Source organism: Macrobrachium nipponense, chromosome 2, assembly GCF_015104395.2.
Source record: "Macrobrachium nipponense isolate FS-2020 chromosome 2, ASM1510439v2, whole genome shotgun sequence".
Classification (NCBI taxonomy): Eukaryota; Metazoa; Arthropoda; class Malacostraca; order Decapoda; family Palaemonidae; genus Macrobrachium; species Macrobrachium nipponense.
Window position 1 is genome coordinate 92628990 of NC_087201.1, and position 25574 is coordinate 92654563.

Here is a 25574-nt window from a genome sequence, read left to right on the forward strand (position 1 = left end):
ATGCTGCTTCTTCCTGTGAGTCACCTTTTTCTTCGGGTTACGTTCCTCTTTCTAACCCCCGTACGCGTACCGTTGCTTACTGATTCTGACCCCATTCTGGAATTTTTGCTTATTCATGTAATCCCTTCCATTATATGCCCTTCTTACTTCCTTTTTATTGTATTCTATTTTCAGATATATTCATTGTCATATTTGACTTCTGACTCTGGCTTAAACTTATATATGTCTGATATCACTTGTATTTCAATCAATTATTAGATAATCTGTAGCTTTTTCTTTTCATACCATTATATTCACTGTAATACCAAATTCCCTTCAACATTTTGTCTTTTCCACTTAAATATTTTCTATAATGATAAATTCCAAGTGGATCCTTTTTATATTTTCTAAAATAATAAAATCCGAGTAGATCTGTCTTGTTTGTCTCCCCCGGTCGGGTTAAGGCGGCCGGGTAAGGTAAGGGGTTGGGAGGGTAGGGGAGACATGACACATCCACCCTCCTCCTATAAACCAGGAGGGTAGGGGAGACATGAAGGGCAGCGCCAGGTTCCAGTGCAGCATAATGCACCATCAAGCTCATTTATGAATATTCTTGTTTGTAAATCATTCACTTCCTGCATTCCCAACCCTTTCAGAAATCATCTCCACGAGAGTTTCGTTTCTCGTTAATCTTTGCGAGAGAGATTTTCCTTTGAAATCATGAATGATCAGTTAGATCTGGACAACATAGTTCGGCGATTTTCCATCGCCTAAATAACACGAACCATACCATGTATTGGAACTCATTCCGAATTTTATACAAGAGCAGCTGTCGATACAAATGTCAGGTGGTAGAATCTTCACCGATAAAGCAACAAGATAATAGGATAAACCTTTCCAGCGGAGACTGGGACACTGACTATATAGACATCTTCCTTAAGGCAACAATGAAGCGGATTAAGATAATTAACAGAACAAACGTCGGCTTAGCGGTGACCCCAGGCATCACCTAAGGGCATATCTCCCACTATGAATTTCGCCAATGCAACCTCTTTTATTATTCACCACTTGATAAGGGTGGAAGTTAGTCCACCAAAATAAAGTCCTTTGCTTTAAACCAGAGTGATTTAATAGACCTTGTATACTTGAGATGTATCCTGTTTTAACAGAGAATTTATTTGCACACACACACACACACACACACACACACACACACACACACACACACACACACACACACACACACACACACACACACACACACACACATATGTGTGTGTGTGTTGGACCTTTTAGTTATAAAAAGTACTTCCTTCGTTGACAGCTGTCAAAAATACACGTCACTGTTGTTCTTAGCAGAAGAAACACTTCTACATTATATGAAACAACATGAGCGCTTTGTGCAAAAGAGCTCATGTTTCATATAATGTATGCGTGTTACTTCTGCTAAGAACAAACATAGTGACGTGTATTTTAAAACAACAGAAGGTCTAATACAGATCGAAAGGGAACTAGGATTAATATATACGTGAATGCTTCCCTTAGGTTAAATTTGGCTTTTAACTAATAGGGAAGGCTTTGATCAGGCCATTTCATTTAAGGTGAAAGGTTGGTTGACGCATTCATGTGTAACTGCTGGCATCAGTATGAAAGTCGAATGGCTGAAAATTGTGTTTTCAAACGCTTGTTACTTCAAAAAAATAATTGTATAATTATACCTTACAGGGCTCTCTCTCTCTCTCTCTCTCTCTCTCTCTGTGCAACAAACATTGCTGTAATGTGCTATCAAGGACTTGGTATTTAGTACAGTAGTTGATCAATAGATGTCCTCTACTTGGATTTCCAAAAGGCATTTGACAAAGTTCCACACAAGACTGTTGACAAAAGTGAAAGCTTCAAGAATTGTAGGAGAAATGGCAGACTGGATCGAAGAGTGGCTAACTAATAGAAAGCATGGTCGTAATGAATGATGTAGAATCAGAATGGGCAGATGTGATAAGCGTGGCAAATGGCCACAAATTTTATAAATTCAATTCAATTCCCAATGTTGTGTCCTTAGTCCGCTCTTGTTTTTTATTTACATTAATGACATTGATGTAGGCTTAACTAACAGGATAGCCAAATTCTGCAGATGACACCAAACTAGGTGTAAATGCAGAACACCCAGATACAGTGGAAAGTTTAAGAAATGATCTAAGGAAATTATGAGAGTGGTCAAAAAGATGGCAAATGCCTTTTAACCTTGGTTAATGTAAAGTGTTACAAATAGGAACAAGCAACCCTCATGCAAACTACGTACATGCTGCTTGGGAATGATATAAATAGTGTAGAACAAGGAGAAGACCTTGGAGTCATTATTACCAAAGACTTAAAATCCACAAAACAATGCATGAAAGCTGAAAAGAAGGCACAGAAACTAGTGGGATACATAAGAATTCAAATATAGAAACAAGAAAACGGTGCTGCAGCTCTACACATCAGTAGTTAGACATCTTAAATCTGCAGTACAGTTTTGGGCACCAACACTAAGAAAGGACATAGATAGACTAGAACGGGTACAAGCAAGAGCCACAAAGTTAATTGCATCCATCAGGCAAATATAGTGTTGCCATTGAGGACGACATGCTGAGACCGTGGGGACAAGCGGTATTGCTGCTGATATTTTCATTTTTGTTACACCATCATCTGCCTTGTAGCAGGTAAGAGGCACTGATCTACAACAACACAGGACCTTGAAGCAACTAGTGCCTTCAAACACATCGCCTCATTTATGACTTGCCTTGAAGTCCCCGGAAACCCCAGAAGCCTCTGGAATTCCCAGCAACCTTCAGAATTCTCAGATTCCTTACTATCACGTGGAAATTATTATAATAACTAGTGAGAGGTGTGAGCTATGCTGCATGGGGCAGGAGAGCAATTGAAGGATTCCTTGTTTAAACTCAGCTGCCAGTTGTGAACTGGGTCCTTCGTCTTAGTGACCTCTCTTTGTGTGTTTCATTGACCCCATACAAATCAACACTGCATTACCTATGGTCATCATCTCCATTAATAAATAATGTGGCCTTAAGGTAATAAAAAACATAAATTTCCAAGAAATTAATGAAATGTTAAAAAATAGGTTGATGATACGTTATAAATTGTAAAGTTAGACCAGCTTCTTCCACGAACTTCAAAATATCACCTCTGAGATCACAGGAAAGAAGATTAATTGCCCACTTTGTCAATGAACACCGAGAAGAAACGATTTCTCAAGTTCCCAAGGTTGGTGCACTGAACCAGTGCAGTGCTACACAGAGACTGATGGCCTTGGCATGGGAGAGTTTTGATACAAACTATACTCGGTTTTTTTTCATCTCTCCATCCGCCTGTGGTGTTTTTGTATGGTAACACTGCGGCCCGGGCTTTAGATAGTTACGCTATGTGTAAGTTTTAGGTAAATAAAAGGATATCTGGGTGTACATTTGCAACTGAAAAGTGTTTTAATAATTTACTGTTTGCGAATTACACCGTTGATATTCGAAATAGGATATCATTATAATCGTTGAATGTAAGCTGAATGTAACTATCTAAAGCCCGAGACGCAGTGTTACCATACAAAAACACCACAGGCGGATGGACAGATGGAAAAAAACAGAGTATAGTGATGCAGAGTACAATACAAAAAAATTATTTTTAATTATATGGAAAACAGAAATAGAGTAATAAAGAGCATTCTAATAACGGAAAATCAAGCTGCAATGAATTTCTTATCAGATCTTCCAAGGATCCCTGCCTTCCTCTTCTGGAGAGGATACTTCCCTTCAAAGGTGTCCTCAAAGAACTGGCCTCCCTAAGGAGCCTTTGGCCCTCACCAGGCCTGCAAGGCTGCCCTTAAGAGACTGGCGAGCCTTGGGGGCTTTTGGGGCTTATCCTTTGAAGTTCTTGAGCTGTCTCCAGGCTTTTCCCCAGCCTGGCAGGAACCTGCCTTCCTTCGAGGAAGCAGCCTCTGGTCGGACCCTTCCCTTCAAGACTGCCCTCAAGAGACTGGCGAGCCTTTTGGTGCTTTTGGGCCTCACCCACGTCCCTAGAGGAAGGCTTGCATAGGCGGCCTTTGGACTCCAACCGAAGGAGGACCTTATTTTTTGTGTTTTTGCGTCCTCTTCCGGATTACCATTTCTTTGTTGTGGTGCTATTTCCTTCAGGAAGTTCTGTTTTAGGTTCTTTTTCTTCTTTTAAACGATCCGCGTTGATACCCATGTCCCTTCTACAAATATGACGCTTGCTCTCTTTGAAGGCTTCAAGACGATTTGAAACATCTCTGGAGATTGTTCCTGGAGACTTTGGAGTTCGACATTTGTGCAAATGGCATTTCTCTCATCCTTGCACGAGCCGGAGACTGAAGGATTCCAAAATGTCTTTTAGGAAAATCCCGAAGGTTTTAGATAATTTTAACATCGCGTTAACCATATCTTAAGGCCCCCATACACTGAACGATTGTCGTTATCGACCCACACACACTATTCATACAGTATGAACGATCTCCGCACCGATTTCAGTTTGAACAAAGATTTTGTCTTGAGAAGACATGGCATCATCTCTAGAAGAGACGCGCGCGATAGTGTTATACCGGCAGACAAACCCATACAATGAACGATTTGTGTATGACAGACTTAAGTCGCAAGCCAGCAACCTGGTCGTGACAGATTCCCGCTGAGATCGTTCAGACACGAAGCTCCGCCCACTTTTGCATTCAGACAAGACCATACACAGTGTTTTTGCGAACGATACAGACAGTCCTTCAGACAATCGTTCAGTATATGGGGGCCTTTAGAGTTGTTGTTCTGACACATAAGTAGTTTCTTTTCTTTAACGGGTCGTCTTCTATAATCTTATGGGATTCCCTCTTAAGGGCCCCAGACGTTACGACCGGCGGATCAGGTTCCGTTCTGTCTCCGGCATCTGTGTTTTGCCCATAGACGTTCAGATTCATTTCAGTTTGCCGAAACCTGGTAGAGTGAGGACAAGGCCGCTCCGCTCAGTGATGACGCTATAGACCGCTCTTGCAGCTGAAACTAGAAACCCCCAGCGGAAAAGGACAGCCTGAATTGAACTATGGTTGAAGAAACGAAATTAATTATCTCACAATTGTTTATTTAATGAATTGAAACTTTACCCTGGTGACTGGTTCGATTACCTGGAGGAGCAGACCGACATGGAATTATTACACACACACACACACACAAAACCAAAATCTTTGTACGAGAGGTTGCTGGACTCACTCCGCTTACACGCTACAAGTCGTTCCTTGGGGCATAATAATCCCAGACACATGTAAAGCAGTTACTCAAGTTATGCAACACGAGTTTACAAAGGTAAACAGTAACTGTGTTGCATACACAGCATCTTTCATATTCTAGTGGTATACAGCCTGGTGTAGGTACAGTAGGTCTACAGTTCCGTCAAAGCAGAATAGGCCCTTAAACCTACGGTTCTGTACCCAAGTAAGAATACAAATTTCAGATCTTTTCTACACAAAATTCTTTATTTAAATAAGGAAAATTTAAATATTATTGAAAGTATTGTCATAAACCTATTTTTTGTGCGACAAATAACAATGTAATTTAAACAACAGTACTACTAATACTTACTAGTATAGCATACAAACGCAATACGTAAATATATACATAATATACTCACACACAATATGTAAATATATATATATATATATATATAGATATATATATATATATAGATATATATATATATATACACATACATACATATACACACTTGGTGTGTGGCACGTAGTACTATGTTAATTTACATTGTTATTTTCCATACATAAAATAAAAGTTTATGACAATATATTCAATAATATTTCAGTGTTCCATGTATAAACTAAAAATTTTTTGTGCAAGAGTTGAAAATTGTACATTTCACTTACTTGGCTGCAGAACTGTAGGTTAAGTGCCTATTCTGCATTAACGGATCATAGACCTACTGTATACTAAACTACCGTATATGCCATTAGACTATGCAAGATGCAACATATATATATATATATATATATATATATATATATATATATATATAACATATATACATATATATATATATATTATAATATATATATATATATAATATATATTATATATATATATATATATATATATATATATATATATATATATATATATTATATATATAGATATGACTCGGAGATGTAAATGACGTTTGGTAGCCCAGACTAGGCCCTATAACCGCAACTTCTCATTAGTTTTCCAACAAATTTATCATAAGCCTAATTTCGCTCTCCTACGACGTTCAATAAACTCCTCCCAGTACTCATTATCTGCCATGTTGCCGCTTCAGCGTCTTGTTGAAACTTAAGTAAATCTTCAGATCACCCCACAGACGTGGAGGCCTCCGGCCACCTGAACTAAATCGGAAGCCACGAACCTGGCAACGGCAGGTTGCGAGTTGGTCGGAGAGGCCGACGGACTCCGCCTACTTTTGGTCGGACGATAACCCTATAGACAGTGAGGTTTACTTCCGATTCAGATAACCGGATCCGGCGATCGTAACGTCTATGGGGCCGTTTAGTGACAATATTGATCTTCCCTTCGATTTGACCTTGATTCTTCAAAAAGTAATTTTGTGAATCCAAAATCTTTCTTGCAACTTCTAACTTTTCAGGTTCGCTCATTTTTTCTTTGTCAACAGTCTTCAGTTGACCTCCACGCCAATATCCTCTTTTCTTTATTCCTTTTCTTTCTTATTTCAAGCGAGGAACTGCTTCAAGTGGGCATCCAAAATCTCCTCTCAATCAGCTTAGAAAACACCTCAAGTTCTCTACCTTTTATTTCCTATGACTTCTTCAGTTCCTGCACGCCACTGTCTTCCTCTCTTCTTGATTATTTCTTTGCTTATTTCGAATGAAGAACTTGGCGTCCATAACGGACAGTATAATGGTACAGCTGCTAAATAAATCCATAATCGTTGAAAGCAGGAACCTCGACTACGTACTGCTCCGCGAAGTAAAAAAGAAATGTTTAGCGAAAAATCTTTCATCGCATTCTTTTCTCTCGCCGTTGAAGATTATATATATTATATATATATTGAATATATATATATATATTATATATATATATATATATATATATATATATATATATATATATCGATATCTATATATATATATAATATATATCTATATCTATATATATACAACCAACGACAAGAGAAGGCTTCTGGATATTCTTGAAGACGCCTTCACGATTGTAGGATCCTTTGAAGCAGTCTTCAGCTCCTGAAGCATTCCTGGAGAAATCCAATGGGTGTTTCCAAAGGCTCCAGAGCCCGAGGGATTGTCTATAAGCCTTTGGAAATCTTGTGAATAATAATAGAAATTGTAGACCCCATCTTCTTTTAAATCAGCATGTGAGTCATCTGGAGGCGTCTGCTCACAGATGATAATGTCTAGTGACCTTCGTGTAATAATCGACTTCTAACTTTATTCTGTAAATTCTGTAAGAAACAGGATTAATAGAGCACAGGGTTAGACCGTCCCATCTTTACTGCGCATATTTGTGACGTCATTGGTTGGTGGCCATAAAAGAAAACAAATAATTTAAGGGTCACTATGGGAATTGTTTGCCCGCACCATTCTCTATCTCTTTCACGACATTGTGTGAGAGAGATCCCCGTTAATCGCTAGGTACTGGATGATAGTTTCCTTGTTCTTCACTCTGGTGGGGTCAAATACTGACTGATGACATTTTTTGACCTGAACCTCAAGTCAGATCAGCCACGTGACGTCATGCGCGAGATTTTCCTATTTTGGTCAGAAGTGGTCTAACCCATTAATGTACTCTTCATTCTGGGAAGAAATTTGTAAATCATTTGGCTATTGAATATCACTTTGTTAGGGAACTGAAAAACTATTAATATTTTTGTTGTTGTTGTTATTATTATTGGGTTCTTTTAAATAATAATAATAATAATAATAATAATAATAATAATAATAATAATAATACGGTTCATCTACTAAATAATAGTAGTAATGATATAATGGTCTACGGCTGGCCAAACAGTGGTGTGTTCAGCTGATGTTTGATTTTTCTGTGTTTGGAGGGAAAAGCTTGAGTTTTCGAGTCTGAATCTTGCTTGGACACGAATAGAAAAAGATTCAGATACAAGTGTCAGCTACGACATTAGCTACTTAAAACGACTTACAGTAGTCGTCGTAGTCGTTTCACTGGGGCAGCGTTCCTGTCCTGTTTAGCCCGAGTGGTAAATAACGCGCCAATCGAAGGGACAGTTTCTACGCAAGAGAAAGGGATGCTTTCAGGTCTGTCCTCTGTTTCCCTCCATATCTCACCTTTAAGAGTAGGCTAGAATGCTAGCAAGTCTAGGATATTGGAGCCGCCTCCTACCTCCTGTTTCTCTATCTCACCTTTAAGAGTAGGCTAGAATGCTAGCAAGTCTAGGATATTGGAGCCGCCTCCTACCTCCTGTCTCTCTCTCTCTCTCTCTCTCTCTCTCTCTCTCTCTCTCTCTCTCTCTTTCTCTCTCTCCATTGCCTGTGTTTCTGTAGGTACATACAGCTTATTTTGAATTCCGGGTTTCATTCTCGATTGGAAATTTACTTGTAAGAAACATAACCGGTCTATCTATCTCTTCTTCTTCTTCTTCTTCTTTTTCTTCTTCTTCTTCTTCTTCACATAAAAAAGAGTAAGAATTTGGGTTTTCTGAAGAAGTCTCATCGAGATTTTTATTTTCCACTTGAAAGGCGTTTCTATCCAGAGATTTTTTTTTTTTTTTTTTTAATGAAATGTTTTGAATATTGTTTCCCTGCTGTTCACGTAGTGTTCATCAGGCGGCTCACCTCTTGAATTACTCGACAAGAAATTTCCTCGTGGTGGGTGGTTTCGCCCTGGCTGCAAATTTTCATTTCTTTTACTGTACCTCCGTTCATATTCTCGTCCTTCCATCTGACTTTCACACACAAACAATTGCTGCATAGTGCATAGTCTATATCTAGGCCTAACAACGTTCCATCTTGAAAGAGAAAATTGCATCTTTGAGAGTACTGCAGACCTTACAGCTCGTTCGGGTTGCCCCAGGTCCCTCAGTGTGAGGCACCTCTAATGTCTACCAGAGAATTGCTAAGGCAACTTCCGATATATTTTGCATCTTCCAATCTTAGATGGTCTGGGAGCAAGTTTAGATATTTGTCGAGCTATTATTAAACACATCGGTAGCCCACTCCTGATATCGTTCCTCAGATGAAGCTGGCAACGCATTGAATAGACGCTTGGCAATTATCGATGCTGGTGCGTAGTGGATTAATGTCTGTGTGCTTTGTTTTTAGTTTTCCTGTTATACGTTTTGGGGGGCAGAGAAACGAGAGGAGAGAGAGAGAGGAGAGAGAGAGAGAGAGAGAGAGAGAGAGAAGAGAGAGACGAGAGAGAAGAACAGAGGTTGGGGGCATAAAACACGGAAAGTTTCCGGATTAAATAACAATTTGAAAATTTAATCCCAAAAGAAAAAAATTCCCTTTGTTCTTGAGGCCAATGTCCTAAATATTTCTTGTCTTACAGTTTTTGTACATACTAATATATTAATATATAATAATCATATATATATATATATATATATATATATATATATTATATATAATTTTATTTATTATATATAATATTACATCTGTTTTTATCCCAATCAATCGTGACATTTTATATATGCTACAAATACCTTTTGATATCCAGTACGCGCTGCTTCGGGAACATCACTAGGGAGAATTATATGACAGTGAGTGACTCGAACATATTGCCGAATGGTCTTGAACGTTGACTCACCCTGTGGTAGGGGTGTAAGAATACTACCACCGTAGGTCCTGCGTGTCATAAAAGGCGACTAAAAGGACAGCTGCTGCCTTGCAGTTTTACTCTCTTAGTAAAAGGCTAGGCCCACCGCCAATAACTGGAAACTGCTGCCTTGCAGTCTTACTTTTTAGTCAGAAGGCCAGGCCCACCGCCAATAACTGGTTCATGACAGGAAGGGCAAAATGGCGTCGTAAAATTAAAAAAAACTCTTTATCAAAAAGAAAAAGGAAAAAAAAAACATGCCTGATGTTGTAAGGAAAGGCGTATCAGGCAGCCAACCCCATAGTGCAGGGGTAATGGTGGGAAAGAAGGTCTTGAACGTCGCCTGGAAGTTGTTGGTGAGCACTGTCGGGTGTTCGAGTCACTTCAGGCCGCCACTAACGCTCAGTTATACCTGTGCATGTTTGCCTGTGCAGGCATAGCTGAATGTTAGTGGGTTCAGTTTTGCCTGCACAGGTCGACTGTGCAGAGGTAACTGCGCAGGTATTGAACGTTAGTGGCGACCTTTAGGTACCAATTCATTTATCACATAATATTCGCCTTAATTAAGTTATATTCCCGAAGTAGCCTGAATTCAATATTAAACATCAGCAGTTTAATAATTTTGTTTGTGCTTGTGTATATATTATATATATATATATATATATTATATATATAGTATATATTTATATATATAAATATATATATATATATATCTATGTATATGATATTATTTATACACATTACATCATACTATATATATAGATATATATAATATATAGATTATATATCTACATACACATATATATACACACATATATAGTATATATATTTAACTGAATCACGAAAGTTAGGAACGTAATAAATCTATAAATAAAGATATATGCCACGAGGGAAACTAACAACTGGGTATCCGCGAGATCTTCGACGTTTTCCATAAACTGCTAAGTGAAGGACGTTTGAACGTCGAAAGATCTCGTGGATACTCCGTTGTTTATTTTCCCTCGTGGCATAGATTTGATATATATATATATATATATATATATATATATATATTATATATATATATATATATATATATATATGGGAAAATGAACACATGAGGACATGTTTCACAGAAATACATTTCTCACTCGCATCGGGAACGAACCTGGATCTCGAGAGTGGTGAAAGGTGAAGGCGGCACCGACCTACCTATACATTGGCCTGATACTCAGGAGACCGATGTGAGTCCGAAATTTATAATTATATATATATATATATATATATATATATATATATATATATATATATATATATATATATATATATATATATATATGCACCATATAAGCGTTCTCACACCTTCAATTTGACAGAATTTCTATCTTTCAAGTTGCTGGAGGCTTCTATAACCAATCATTGTATCCTTCTTTAATGATATTTTGGTCTAATGCAACTTCCCAAGACAGAAATTTAATTTAGCCAGTCAGTAGCGGGGCGTGGGGTGAGGGGGGGGGGGGTAGTAGTAAAGTCAGGATTTGGAATGAATGCTGCAATGTCTTTCATTCGTTTGACCGTACCTCCGTTCATATTCTCTTTCTTCCGTCGGACTTTCACACCCCTAACAGTTTTATCGAAGTGAAACTGCAGAAGATTTTCCTCTCTCTCTCTCCTCTCTCTCTCTCTCTCTCTCTCTCTCTCTCTCTCTTCTCCCTCCCCAAGTCCTGCTGCAGTGAGAGGGAGGCCCCGGGCACTCATTGGCACCATGAATTCAGGGCCTCGAGTTTTGGTGGCCTTGACTTACACCGCAGCATTGAGTATTGATGTCACTCACTGTAATAGAGGAGCAAAGATCAGACGTCAAACCTGAATAAATTGGAGTGGAGACCGCGCTTGTGCAGCAGGCCCGATTCCAGGTGATGAGACTGTAAGAGTCCCAGCGAAAGTGTGAATGGGATCCAGAGTGAAGGAGACAGGCAAGGAAACGAATGCGCGCCGTGAGAAACAAAATCAAAGTACAAGATTCCCGACTAAGTTCAGTGACCTAGGAAATTCACTCATTAGGCGAAGGAGTCGTCTTCGTCCTCACTTGTCCAGTGATCCAGTCAAACTTAATTCGGTGTTAAACTAGCGATATCTCATATATATCACAAAATCCACCCAAGAAGGTGAGTGAAAAACCGGGACCTTCTTACGTGGGTTTTGGGATATTCTCAGGCACGTGTTCCTGCGTCTTACATTGTATGTATGTGTGTGTGTATATATATATATATATATATATATATATATATATATATATGGTATATATATGTATAATGTGTATATATATATATATAAAATATATATATATATATATATATATATATATATGTATGTATGTATATATATGTATATGTGTATATATATATATATATATATATATATATATATAGATATATATATATGTGTATAATATATATATATATATATAATATATATATTACATACATATATATATATATATATACCTACAACATATATATATACTATATATATATATATATATATATACTATATATATAAAGCCCTTTAAAACGATGTTTTAAATCTAAGGACTATAGTTAAAACATCGTTTTCATGGGCCATTTATATTTGATACGTTATAGAATGCAATCGTATTACTGTTTTTTCTTTTTCATTTTATCATAATTTGGTTTATATTTCCTAACAGTCATTGGCAATATGAAATTAGACGAAATGATGTAAGTGTACGAATCTCTCTCTCTCTCTCTCTCTCTCTCTATCTCTCTCTCTCTCTCTCTCTCGCCAGTTTTGCATGTGAATCATATTTCGCAGTTGCGTCAAAATGTGTTATTCTCCTGTAGTCTGAAATTCACTTCCTAACGAAGTCCTATAGGCGGCCTCTCTCTTCTTGGATCTTGGATTATCTTTACCTCTTTTCAGTGGACTGAGCGAAGTTCTCTGTTTCGAAGTTTGTTGCAAAAGTTCTCGCGGCGTCGGGAAGTTCCTCCTCCTCCTCCTCCTCCTCCTCCTCCTCCTCCTCCTCCTCCTCCTCGGGTTTTCGAGTAAATCTTGTGTCAATGCTTTGCGTAGGAATTGTGATCATTGCCAATCAGAACCCGTAAGGTTGGATGAGCCGTCAGTGGTGCACTGTCGGCATTACTTGTGGTTTTTTTGCCGCGTCCCTTAGGCCCCTAGCTGCAACCCCTTTCATTACTATAGTAGATTCACATCAACCGTGCGTTTAATGTCTAGGCCTTTCCCTTACGACGCTCCTGATTGGCTGTGGATAAGCCAATCGCAGGGCTGGAAACTCTCAGTCTCTCTCGAGAGTATAGGCAGTGATGTATGTTCCACCTATCCTGAGGTATACGTTTGAAAGACGTATCCCTCAGGAGAGGTGGCACATACATCCTGCTTATGTGAACACTCTCGGGAGAGACTGAGAGTTTCCAACCCTGCAATTGGCTTACAACAGCCAATCAGGAGAGTCGTAAGGGACGGGCCTAGACATCAAAATGAAAGGTTGATGTGAATCTACTATAGTACTATACCTCCGTTCATATTCTCTTTCTTCCATCTTACTTTCTGCGCTCTCCCAAAAATGGATTCATAGTGCTAAAGCGGTTTTTCACCTTATGACGCCCTTCAAACCTTCTGACTCTCAATTTCACTTCTGAGAGCCTCATGACTTCATAGGTCCCAGCGCTTGTCCTTTGGCCTGAATTTTATAATCTATTCTCTTTGTCGCCGGTCAGATAGAGCGGGAGAGCAAAAATGAGAGGAGAAATGAGCATTCAGTGGTGGATGAGAAGGTCGGTATTGTGTGTATTTCCCACAATGGGAACGAGGACAGAAAAAGCCAGGGTGGTCGAACAACCACCAAAACAAAACAAAACGAGCAACGTTTCCTTGGGAAGGAGAACCTCGCTTGTGACTGAGCTCTGGAAGAAAGAGAAAGATCGATGAAAGTCAAGAAACAAAGCACGTGGACGGCGGTGGCGTATCTGTGATTGATTTAGGCTTAACGCCGCAGTCAATCAACGAAGCAGGGTCATCCAAGACAGCAGCTGCTTTGTAGATTTAGAAGAGACCGGCCGGGCCTACAGTAGGGCGAGGGCTGCGAAGTCGGAAGGTGAAGAGGTGAGGACTACGTGTGCCTGTCGTGGAAGCGCTGGGAAGCAGCCGCTGTGTGGAACGTGACCGGGTCTTTGGGTCTGTAAAATACGTCTGAGGGGAGTCCTCCTCAATTCATTAAAGGGAGCAGGCGGAATGAAATGGTGAAAATCGAAAGTAGAACACGTCGATAGAGACATGGAGAGAAGAACTTCAAGTTGCTCACAGAAACATGAGAAAAATGCCAGGTTATAATACTGGGAGACCAAAAAGATGCCAAGTTATGATAGTGGGAGACTGTTGTTGTTGTTGTTGTTTAAGATGAAGTCAGCCTTGTGCTGGCACGGGCTCTTGCTCCTGGAGCAGCCCATAAGTGGGAGACCTAAAAGACGCCAAGTGATGATAGTGGGAGACCAAAGAGATGCCAAGTTATATTACTGGGAGACCAAAGAGATGCCAAATTATGAGAGTGGGAAACCAAAAAGAACAAGATGATGATGACACATAAGAAACGGAAGAGAAAGAGATTGGTAATTATCGGTAGAGTAATATACGAGAAAGGAGACATGAAAGCAGAGGGACGCAGATGAGATGGTGAGAATAAAAATAGAACCATGAAAGGAAGACCAGAGGAAAAGAAATGAAGACTGGAAATGAAATGGCCAGAATCACGGAAAGCATGATAAGATGATAAGCAGCGAGGACAGGATTCTTGCGTTTGAACAGACTTAGAAGACTGGTCAAAATGACTACTCGAGAAGACAAGGTATTAAGAATATGACGTGACGACATCCCAAGAATTACCCAGCGAATGGGGATATGATATTTATTAAACAAAACAGAGAATAGGTGGAAATAGCAACAGGAATTAAAGTTAGAACTGTCATGTTAACAACAGAGCTAACATCAGGAATCTTAGAACAACAGAAATTCCTAATGTAGAATTAGAGGGAAAATGATACGGGACAGAAAATATTATAAAGTAATTTTGATTTGAGTAGTTTTTAGAAGGCTTAGGTCAAGTTAGGGATAATCTAAACAACACCCCCCCCCCCCCCCCCCCCCACCGGCCTCACACCTTGGGTGACGGGAACATCATATGATTGGCGGAAGAAGTGTGTATATAATCAGAGGGAAAGAAAAATGAAGAAAAAATAGTGAACAATGAATACTGAAATGGCAAATAGAGAACAAAGGCTCATTGAAGGAGTGCAAAAAGAAAAGACGTAGTAAAAAGCTATAGAAGAGAAGAGTGAAGGTGGAAAAATAGCTAGCTCAAAATAAATAAGTAAATAAATAAGTAAATGAAAATAGAATGAAAAGACCTTGAGGGCAATTAGAGGAGCAGAGAAAATAATTGTTCAAATGCGGGAAATATGGAGGTAGGAGGGATAATAATAGATAAATAATAAGTATCAGAGAGATATGGAGAGCAACAAAAGAGGCGAGGAAAGGATTAAGTAACCAAATACTGAAGAATGCTACAGGAGATGATATTCTAAAGGACAGACTTCGTAGTCTGGTGAAATCTCTCGGAAGACCATAGGAGAGAACACCAGAAGAAAACCTGAACCAAATGGAAACCAAATCCGCCTATCGAAAGAAAGCTATCAATTGAAGCCTAGAACAACAAGTGCCACAAGCCAAGTTGTATAGTTTGAAAGAGTGTCACTGGAAAAAGGTTAGAAGAGAATATGAAAGAATCAAGTGTGGAGACTCGAAAGGCAGATTAGCTATTCTGCTGTAGATGATTTGATGACAGTGAACGAAGACGCAGATGACCACACTTCTCTTGGAAGTGGTACAGGATGGCTTATTTGATGACGTCACGAGGCTTTTTGGTAAACAATGGCTCAAAGATTATATATAATTGTGTATGTAGTAAGACGAGGAACGGGAACAAGACTGCGAAACAGGCACAGGTAGAATCATTAAGCACAAAGACTTACCAAAATGAGAAACGTATAGAGGTGTTTAGTATTCGTGGAAGGCATTACGGGGTCATCCACAAAAAAAATGTAAAGTAGTCCATAAATTTTGTATTGAAAAAGTTTAAAAATGAAGGAATGCCAGAAGTGAACAATTTTAAAATAAAAGCAGTGAGAAAACACAAATATATGAGAGGGTGTTAAGTACTGTTGAGAGAGAGAGAGAGAGAGAGAGAGAGAGAGAGAGAGAGAGAGAGAGAGAGAGAGAGAGAGAGAGAATATATTCTGCAAGGGATAACGAAATATGGCCGTGAAGGAACAATTAGAATTGTGGCACTGGGGTAGATATTGAAATTATAGGGAAGGCTCACCCGGGATATCTGGAGATTGAAACATGAGCATAGTCCTTCAGAATAAAGAGCGGCGGAGGGAGATGGCTCATGCTACTCCACGACAGACTTAGGTCAGACGAGACAGGACTAATCCAGGATGTCAGAGAAGATCACGCGCAGCTCGGATGTAGAGATTCCTGTATTGGAGGCACAAAGAGGACCCGTGAGAGGTGTCAGTTGAAATGAAGAACTAAGGCACCACAGTGCAACAGATCGTTCTTATATATATAAAAAAGGAAGACATGAAGATGCAGAAAAATTCCTTGCATAGATACACAGGCTGATAGATAATAAGACCAGTTCATGTTAGGTGTGCTCACTATGAGGCAGGGATGAATGTAAATTCTGTTAAATTTGTGTTGCATGCTAAGAAAAGGAAGGTCAACGATCACTGCCACCATTACATTTTCCAAGTGCCGAGTCATAAACTTGAACTGGCGATTGGTGTGTCAAGCCCTGTGTGGTAAACTTCCACAGCAATAACTTCTTCATACACTTACGCTGAAGTCTCACCAACAGTGCATTTTTACTCCCCCCCCCCCCCCCCACACACACACACACACACACACACACACACAAGAACGGCGGCTTTTAACTCTGCGGTGACACAAGTCACCTGACATCTTTCTCCGGTTTTTCCATCCAGGCTGCGCTCTCTGTGTTATTTTCACATCCAAATTTCCATCACCAGCTACTGTGGAACCAAGATACCCACATTTCTGGACTCGGATCAACCGTGTCCCTTCCATACTAATCTTGGGAGTCTTGATCTTCATTCAAAGTTAGGAGTCGGTATTCAGTCTTCTTTCTACTGATCTGTAATCCTTTGTCTTCCAGTACTTTCCTCCATTGCCCTAGTTTTGACGCTACTACCCACCCCCACCCCACCGCCCTCTGTTGGGGATGAATATCACTGTCATCAGCAACCAGCATGCACCAGGGGATTGATCTCTTATTTCTTAAAGATAGCACATCCATAATCGAATAAGAAACATATGGGCTTGAAGAAGATCCCTGATGTAAACCAACTCTTACTACTAGTATCCATTCAGTTGATCCTATACTGGTTCTAACCTGCGTTTTTGCTCATTCATGCATATCTTGGACTAATCTCACATATAAAACATTTTTTTGTTCACATACACTGTGGCATTTTTATACTCACAAAACATGCTACAAATGTCGCTTATATGTATAGTATACTGTGTGTGTGTATGTATATTATATATATATATATATATATATATATATATTATATATATATATATATATATATATAATATATATATATACACGAGTATATATATAGTATGTGTGCTGCATCACTATGCCGTGACCAGAGATAATGAATTAAAAGCCACAATAATGTATATAAAACTGTATTTTTCCCAAATACAAAAAGTTTAGAAACAGGGAACTTCCGACCGTTCAACTGAAGAGGACTGTTGTGTAAACAGTCGAAAGCTCCCTCTCTTTAAGCTTTTGAATTTTGGAAAAATATAGTATTATATACATTATTGTGGCTTTTAACTCATATATATATATATATATATATATATATATATATATATATATATATATATCGAGCTACAAATGTCCTTTAATATCTAATTAGCTCTACCTCGGAATAAATATTTTCATATATGTTTAACCGAAGGGGAATTTTTTAGGCGATAATAGAATTGCCGGTTAAACATATATGAAAATATATTAATTCCGAGGTAGAGCGAATTAGATATTAAAGGACATTTGTTTCTCGATATAAGTATATGATTCACGGTAATGTGATATGACTAGTATAATATATATAATATTATGATAATATTATTATATATATTAAGTATTATATATATAATAAGTATATAAATAATATTATTAATATAGTAATATATATATTATATATATATACACACACATATGCATATATGATATTGATATTAATATGTAATTGTAATAGCCAAAGTGCCTTTATAACTTCTTGAATCCTTCACACTTTTTGGACATCGTATCCAAATGCAAGAAATGTGAAACAATTGCGATGTCCGGTAGCAGGAGTCGAACCCGCATCCCATACTCAACTGGGTCACGTTGCCGAGCTGACCCTCTCGTGGTCAGGTCAGCAACTTGACTCCTTGTGATTTGTGGAAACGAGGGTCGGATTTCCGCTGCCGGAGATCACAAATTATTCATATTTCTTGCATTTAGTTAGAAAGCACTTAAGTGACAAGCGTGTCCAAAAAGTGTGAAGAATTAAGTTTTATACTTATAATTATATACATACATACGTACATGTATGTATGCACAAGTTCCGAATCCCTTTGCCGAAACCGTAGGTGCAAAAGCAGTTTCGGATTTTGGATTGTTTTCGGATTTCGGAATTGAAGGTTCGCCTTGAATGCACAAGCATATTTCATTTCCAGCCATAAAATCCGTAAAACAAAAAAATACACAGCATATAAAACCGTAATTTGTGTCTATAATCGCGTATTATCTGATCACTTGTATCATGCGATCCTTAAAATATTGTCCCAAAACATCATCCATTGTATGTAATATCCTGTACAGTGAGAGATGCATTTCGTTAGATTAAATGTAGATATTCTTAATATGCAGGATGTACTAGGCTAGGCTTCCTATGCATGACTTATTTTCGATAGATTTCATCTATAAGGCAAAGTAATTAATAGACCTATATATGTACAAACGTTCGTCATTCATTCAACCAGGCTTGCCAGATTTGTGGCTTAATTTTTTACAATGAACGACCACTTACTACTGCATGCAAAACTCTGGAATAAACAACAACAGATATTAACTGACACAGGAAACTGAATCGACTAACATCTGTTTTCCTATGTTAGTTGCCGTAACTTGACACACGTTTATGAAGAGTTGCGTTACAGTTGTCTTGTTGAAAACTTGCTTATTTTCAATGTAATTCCATGAATTGGAAATAAAATATTTTATATATTCATCCGTCACTTAAAGGAGGAGGTGTGAAGAAATATTGCCACTCACTTTAAGCAACGGTAGCCTGTTGTAGCTGAGGCTCAAGAAACGAATAAACGAGCAGACTCCAAAATGTTTTGGTGGCAGAAGCAACGTCTGAAACTGGCAAAATCACGCATCTATTTCATTTGCATTGAATTTAAAGCGTTTATAAATAAAGTAGTTACAAGTTTTAAACCCCGCTTTGATCATTTGCGAAGGGAGCGTATCATGGAATGAAGTTCCGTTCGGCATCTAAAGGCAGTGATGATGTCGGTAAAACGCAATTAACTGATTACACTAAGAATGTAAATAAACCAGATTGCAAATGGCACATGAAAGTTCGGTTCATACTTTTGTAACAGTACGATAATATTACATGCAGTATGATTAGATACATTAAAACAAGTTTTGTTAATTTTATCGTTATTCTCAGTACAATTATTGTTCGGTTTTTGCGAATCGATATATATATATATATATATATATATATATATATATATATATATAATATATATATATATATATATATATATATATATCTCACTGTAACCACCAAATCGGGGCAATACACATCCGAATTGAGAAACAGTTGATTGCTGACGTCATTTACCGTAACTAGCGAAAGTTAAGAAGAGTTGCTTTAAGGTTTCAAGTTGTTAAACTCTGCCGATTCTCAAAGGTGGTATCTATAATAAGTATAAGTAAAATGCACTTTTAGTCATCATTCACGAATGAGATCTTTAGTATGATTTCCAGTAAATTAAAGCTGCAGGTTATCGCCGGCTGATTACTAAAACGAATAAGGCAGCGAAAGTGAGACACTTACTGCTTAGACAATAGAATAATGTGCACATTTTAAACGAACTTTGTTAATTTACAAGAAAAATATCGAATGCAAATGGCATATGAATGATGACAATATTTATATTCTGTTATACAGCAACAGTATGATAATACATGCAATATACCGTAATTGGATACAGCAAGCAAAACAAACTTTATTTCAATCATCATTTTTATAAATATAGTTGTGCTGCTTAACTTTTGCAAATTATAACTTTTCTCCTGAAAATATTTCTATTTAAATTTAGAATTACAGATAAGAGATCGTAAAGCTGTATTATATATATATATATATATATATATATATATATATTGATTGATTGCATCGTATTGATGTAAATTTGTATTAGTATTGTTATATTGTAGGGGTCTTTAGGCTAAAAAAGCAGGCATGGCAGGGCAATACTGTGCCCTTTTGCTCATCTTTCCTACCTAATCGTCACGTCCTTTACTGCAATCATCTCCCATCTATTTATATATAGGGTTTGACACCTGTGCTGTCAATACAAGGGGTGGTGAGGGTGACCTCAGGGAAGGCCATGAGCCACACTACCTGGTCCCAAGTCCAGGTTCTCTCTCTCTCTCTCTCTCTCTCTCTCTTTCCTCTATCTCTCTCTCTCGCTCTCTCCCTCTCTCTCTCCTCTCTCTCTCTCTCTCTCTATATATATATATATATATATATATATATATATATATATATATATATATATATATATATATATATATATACATATATATATATATGACATTATTATTGATAATAATAAAAGGACATCACATAAAAAAAAACTGGTGTGCTCCTAAGTAAGGGCAAAGTTGATAAAACACTAAACGAAGTTGCAGCTGACGGCACTATCCATCTGTGAGACTAATTCATTAGGATTTCCTCCAGGTCATAGACTTAATTTTCTTATTTGGACTTGGCAATGTGGAATAAAGAACTCTTTTCATTATATGTACATATTTGTTTCTGTTTCATCCATTGGACCCCTTTGGGGTTAACAATCAGTCATACTAAATTATGTCAGCAATTGTGAATTTATAGTAGCCTAATACAACTTTGAGTGTTACATGATAATCGCCCGGCTGTGATGGTCTTCCTGCAGAGGCCTTCAAACTCTGCCATCCGATAATTTACATTTTGCTAGCTGCCCTATTCAATGCGTGCATAATTCACCGGTTTCTTCCAGACTCCCTACTCTTAGTTCACTTGATACCATTAATCAAAAACAAGCTAAAGGATGCAGCTGACCCTGGCAACTACCGGCCGATTGCAATCACAACGATCGCATCGAAGATACTTGAGTCTGTTCTTCTAGTTAGACTTCTCCCCTTTTTACACACCACTGACAACCAGTTCGGGTTTAAAGCAAACCACTCAACCGACACCTGCATCTACATACTGAAAGAATTGCTTAATTACTACCTATCATCAGACTCTCCTATTTTCCTTTGTTTTGTAGATGTGAGAAAAGCATTTGACAGAGTAAACTACCTGAAGCTCTTCCTGAAGCTGCATAAAAGGGGCACACCCCTGTACCTAATTGGCATTTTACATTGCTGGTTCTCCACACAGCAATTCTGTGTCAAATGGGGTAACGTGTTATCTTACACCTTCGGCTCCCTAAACGGGCTCCGGCAAGGGGGCATTCTCTCTCCTTACCTGTTTAATACGTACACAGATAACTTGAATGTCAAACTGAACTCGCTCCCAATCGGATGCACCGTCAATGAAACAACTATAAACAACCTCTGTTACGCCGACGATATGGTTCTGATTTCCCCATCAGTGCAAGGTCTCCAACGACTCATCGACACCTGCTGCCAATATGCAGGAATTTGATATAATCTACAACGAAACCAAGACCCAGTGCATGTCGCTGCTCCCGAGATCGCTTAAGCATATTGCAGAACCTCAAATTTTCCTCGGAAACCATCGGCTGGAATTTGTGCACGAATTTCCGTATTTGGGTCACATTATCACCGACCTAAAAGATACGGCAGACATTGAACAGAGGCGTCGTAAACTATGTGCAGCTGGCAACATGATTGCAAGGAGGTTTGCCTTCTGTCACCGAGACGTGAAAACTGCTGCTATTCCGCTCGTACTGCTACAGTATCTATGGGTGTTCCCTCTGGACGAACTATACCCGAGAGACCATGAGACGCATCACTGTTGTGCACAATGACATTCTGAGGACGCCTCACAAACACTCCCCGCTACCACTCCGCCACACAGATGTTCATTGAAAACCACCTGGACAATTTAAAAATCATTGTTAGGCGAACAATGTCCAGTCTGGTAACCCGAGTGAGAAACAGCAGCAACTCGCTCATACAAAGCATCCTAAGGAGTGAAGCAAGAAGAAGATCTAAATTGTGGGAAAGATGGGAAAATGAGGCCTTTGTCCCCTAAAGGACTTAATCTCTGTATTGGCAAGATGTCATCTGCAGTTTTTGTCATTATTACATTTATTGCTGATATTTTAATTTTTCATTATTACTGTGATTCCTATCAAGTTAAAGTTTTATTTACATTTAATTTATGTATTAAGCCCTCTGGACCTGACTACTGTAACCACCTAAGGTCTCTAGTTGAAATTTGAGTTATATAATATGTGCACCAACTGTTATTACTCGCAATGCATATTTTTTTTTCTCACCAATATTATTACTGTTATTACCAGTATGATGATTACTAGCTTTATGCTAACTTCAGCTATATAAGGATAAGTGCCGATTATTCATTTTCTTTTTCTAATTTTATCATATCTCATGTATCTAGATTGTGTATGTTACTGTCTGTATCTTGTATACTCAATGTATATGGCCCCGAGCTGAAATAAAACATATTATTGTTATTATTATTATAATCATTCCTTTTACTCTATTGCTATTCATATTCTTTCTTTCATCTTGCTATCCACCCTCTCCTTACAATTGCCTCTTGGTACAAATGCAAGGTTTTCCTCCTGTTACGCATTTCAAACCTTTCTACGCTCAATTTCACATTTATTGCGGAATGACCTCATATGTTCATATTCCATTCCTAATGAATTGGTTTTACATCTTTCAGTTCACTTGTGAAGGTCGATCGTGGTTATTGTGGCAAAGGACCTCCTGGAAGAGGGTTGGGTGTGGGCATCACCAAGTCTTACAGCATCGAAAGCTCCGCACCCCCCATACCACCACACCATTTACACCACTACGCCTCTCACCTCCACCAGAATGCCAGCAGTCATGCCCGACGAGCACAGGTGAGGATGACATAGGAGTTTGAGCTCCTGCTAATGGTTTTCAACACTTTAATGTTTCATCTCAACTTTTAAATAGTTTTCAAGTTAGACTAGTATATGTGTGAACTCTCAGTATTTTAACCATGTTATATACTATATTATAAGATGATGTTCACAATTTGATTAAATAACTGTTGTAGTTGGTGTTTATCAAGTGTGACATAGATATGATCAATGTTTTCAGTTGCAGCAAGCAGTTTCACAGCCCAGTGGCGTTGGGCTTGGTGGCAGACGGCAGCCCCCTAGAGGGTCAGCTGCTGATGATAGTGGGAACCGCAACAGCAGATGGAGGGGCAGTGGCTCCCAGGGCGCAGGACAGGGTTATGAACTTTCCCAAGATTTGGCTGACATGCGGCTGGAAATGCTTGAGAGGAGGTATGCAAATGAGTCTGTTTCATAGGAGTTTGATTCACTAGTTAAAATTTGAAGTGTTTCAAACAAAGTCAAGATCTCCTAAGGCTGTAGAACATGATAAATATTTTCTTACTCTTTTGGCTGTTATTTGAAGACAATTTACATTTTTTGGGGCTGTTTTTAGAAGACTACTTTTTTACTGCTATATGACAACAATTTAATAGCCATCACACCTACAAGCTATGTAGAATAGGTTTCCAAACCCATATATGTCTTGTGGAGCATGAGATATTTCATGGGGTTTGAAAAAAATTGGTAACTTGGTCATGTTACAGGATATTGTTATTGTCATTACACACATTTATTTATATAATCATGATTTTAAACTGCCTTATCTGTGAAACCTAGTGCTGAATGTTTGAACTTAACAGATAATGGAATTTATAACATATATTGCGTCCCTTGGGTGTAGCCTTTCAGGTACATACATACATACATACATACATACATACATACATACATACATACATATATATGTGTGTGTGTGTGTGTATACATATATATATATATATATATATATATATTATATTATATATATATATATATATATATGTATATATGTATATAGTACCTCGTTTTTCAAACATTTCTTATGTCGAACAAAATTTTCAAGAAAATTTTCTGTCGTTTGTCGAACAAATGCCCGTACTTCAAACTGACTGATTATCTAGTTTATGTTTGTATTCGGTTGCCTACTGGATCTTACAAGTTAAACTGTATTAATTTTATTTATTTATTATATATAGTTTAATGACAACAGTATTCAACAGAAATAAATCACAATATTCAACAAAATAAATAAAAGTATAAAGCATTTAATATAAAATATAGCTTTCAATATAACATATAGCATAATAGATGTATAAAAACGTACGTAACTGCGGTGACGTCACGCCCAGCTGACTTGAGACTGAACGAGGGAGCGTTGATGTATTGAGAGAAGGAAAAAAAAGAGAGTTAAAATATTACTGTATGTATGTAAAAGCAATAACAATTCACATAAAAAGGGAATTTCCCAATGAATTTAACGTAATGATTAAATATTAAAATAAACAAATGTAATACAGAAAGAAAAGAAATAAAAGTCTTAATTGAGCCAGTGTTTGGTGCGCCGAGTGAGACGGTCTAGTTAAACAATATTAACAAAATAGTAAATGAAAGAACAAAGCTGTTCACAATAGAATTTAGCACAAATGATTAACAAAATCATTCGTCATTGCGGTGATACACAGCTAACTTGAGGTAGAGGGAGGAAGCGTTTATATATTTGAGGAATAATGAATGAATGATTTTAAGTTATTGTGCGTCAAGGTATTGTTGTGGAGAGAAGAAACAGTAAAATCTTTACTGTAATATGTACGTAAAAGCAGTACCAATTCGCATAAAAAATAAAATTATTTCACAATTAAATTAACAATGATAAAACATGAAAACAAATGCATACAGTAAAAAGAAAAAAAAATCTTGCTCCAGTCAGTTTTCGGTGCGCTGAGAGAGAGAGAGAAAACGGCTCTGCTTCCTACTGATTTATCAGCTGATCTGGGATGATTATTCGCCCATTTCTTTCGCTTACACTCGATTTTCCCAAATTACTTTTATTTTTGTTACGGTAAAATACCAATCTAGTGACAAATGCTTGTTACGACTACTGTAAAAGTAACTCAGCTCTGTGATAAACAAACTCTGCGAGCCTTCGACTGTTTGTTGAAATCTTTGTTGAAAGATAATTTATCTCTATCCTTTTCTAGCATTCTTGACTTATTACTTATTTGTTTGCAAAATCCTCAT

General features: G+C 37.9%; 1 protein-coding gene across 19 annotated transcripts in view; it reads left to right on the forward strand.

Moving 5' to 3' along the window:
* Positions 1 to 25574, forward strand: part of LOC135220788 (IQ motif and SEC7 domain-containing protein 1-like) — a 192586-nt gene that overhangs the window by 119459 nt on the left and 47553 nt on the right. For all 19 annotated transcript variants that reach the window (XR_010315799.1, XM_064258269.1, XM_064258270.1 and 16 more), the window contains 2 exons: positions 23153 to 23333; positions 23557 to 23747. Coding sequence is in view for 18 of the 19 variants with exons in the window: in XM_064258269.1 (XP_064114339.1) it covers positions 23153 to 23333; positions 23557 to 23747 (372 nt within the window). In the remaining variant the exon portion in view is untranslated. The remainder of the gene's footprint in view (positions 1 to 23152; positions 23334 to 23556; positions 23748 to 25574) is intronic.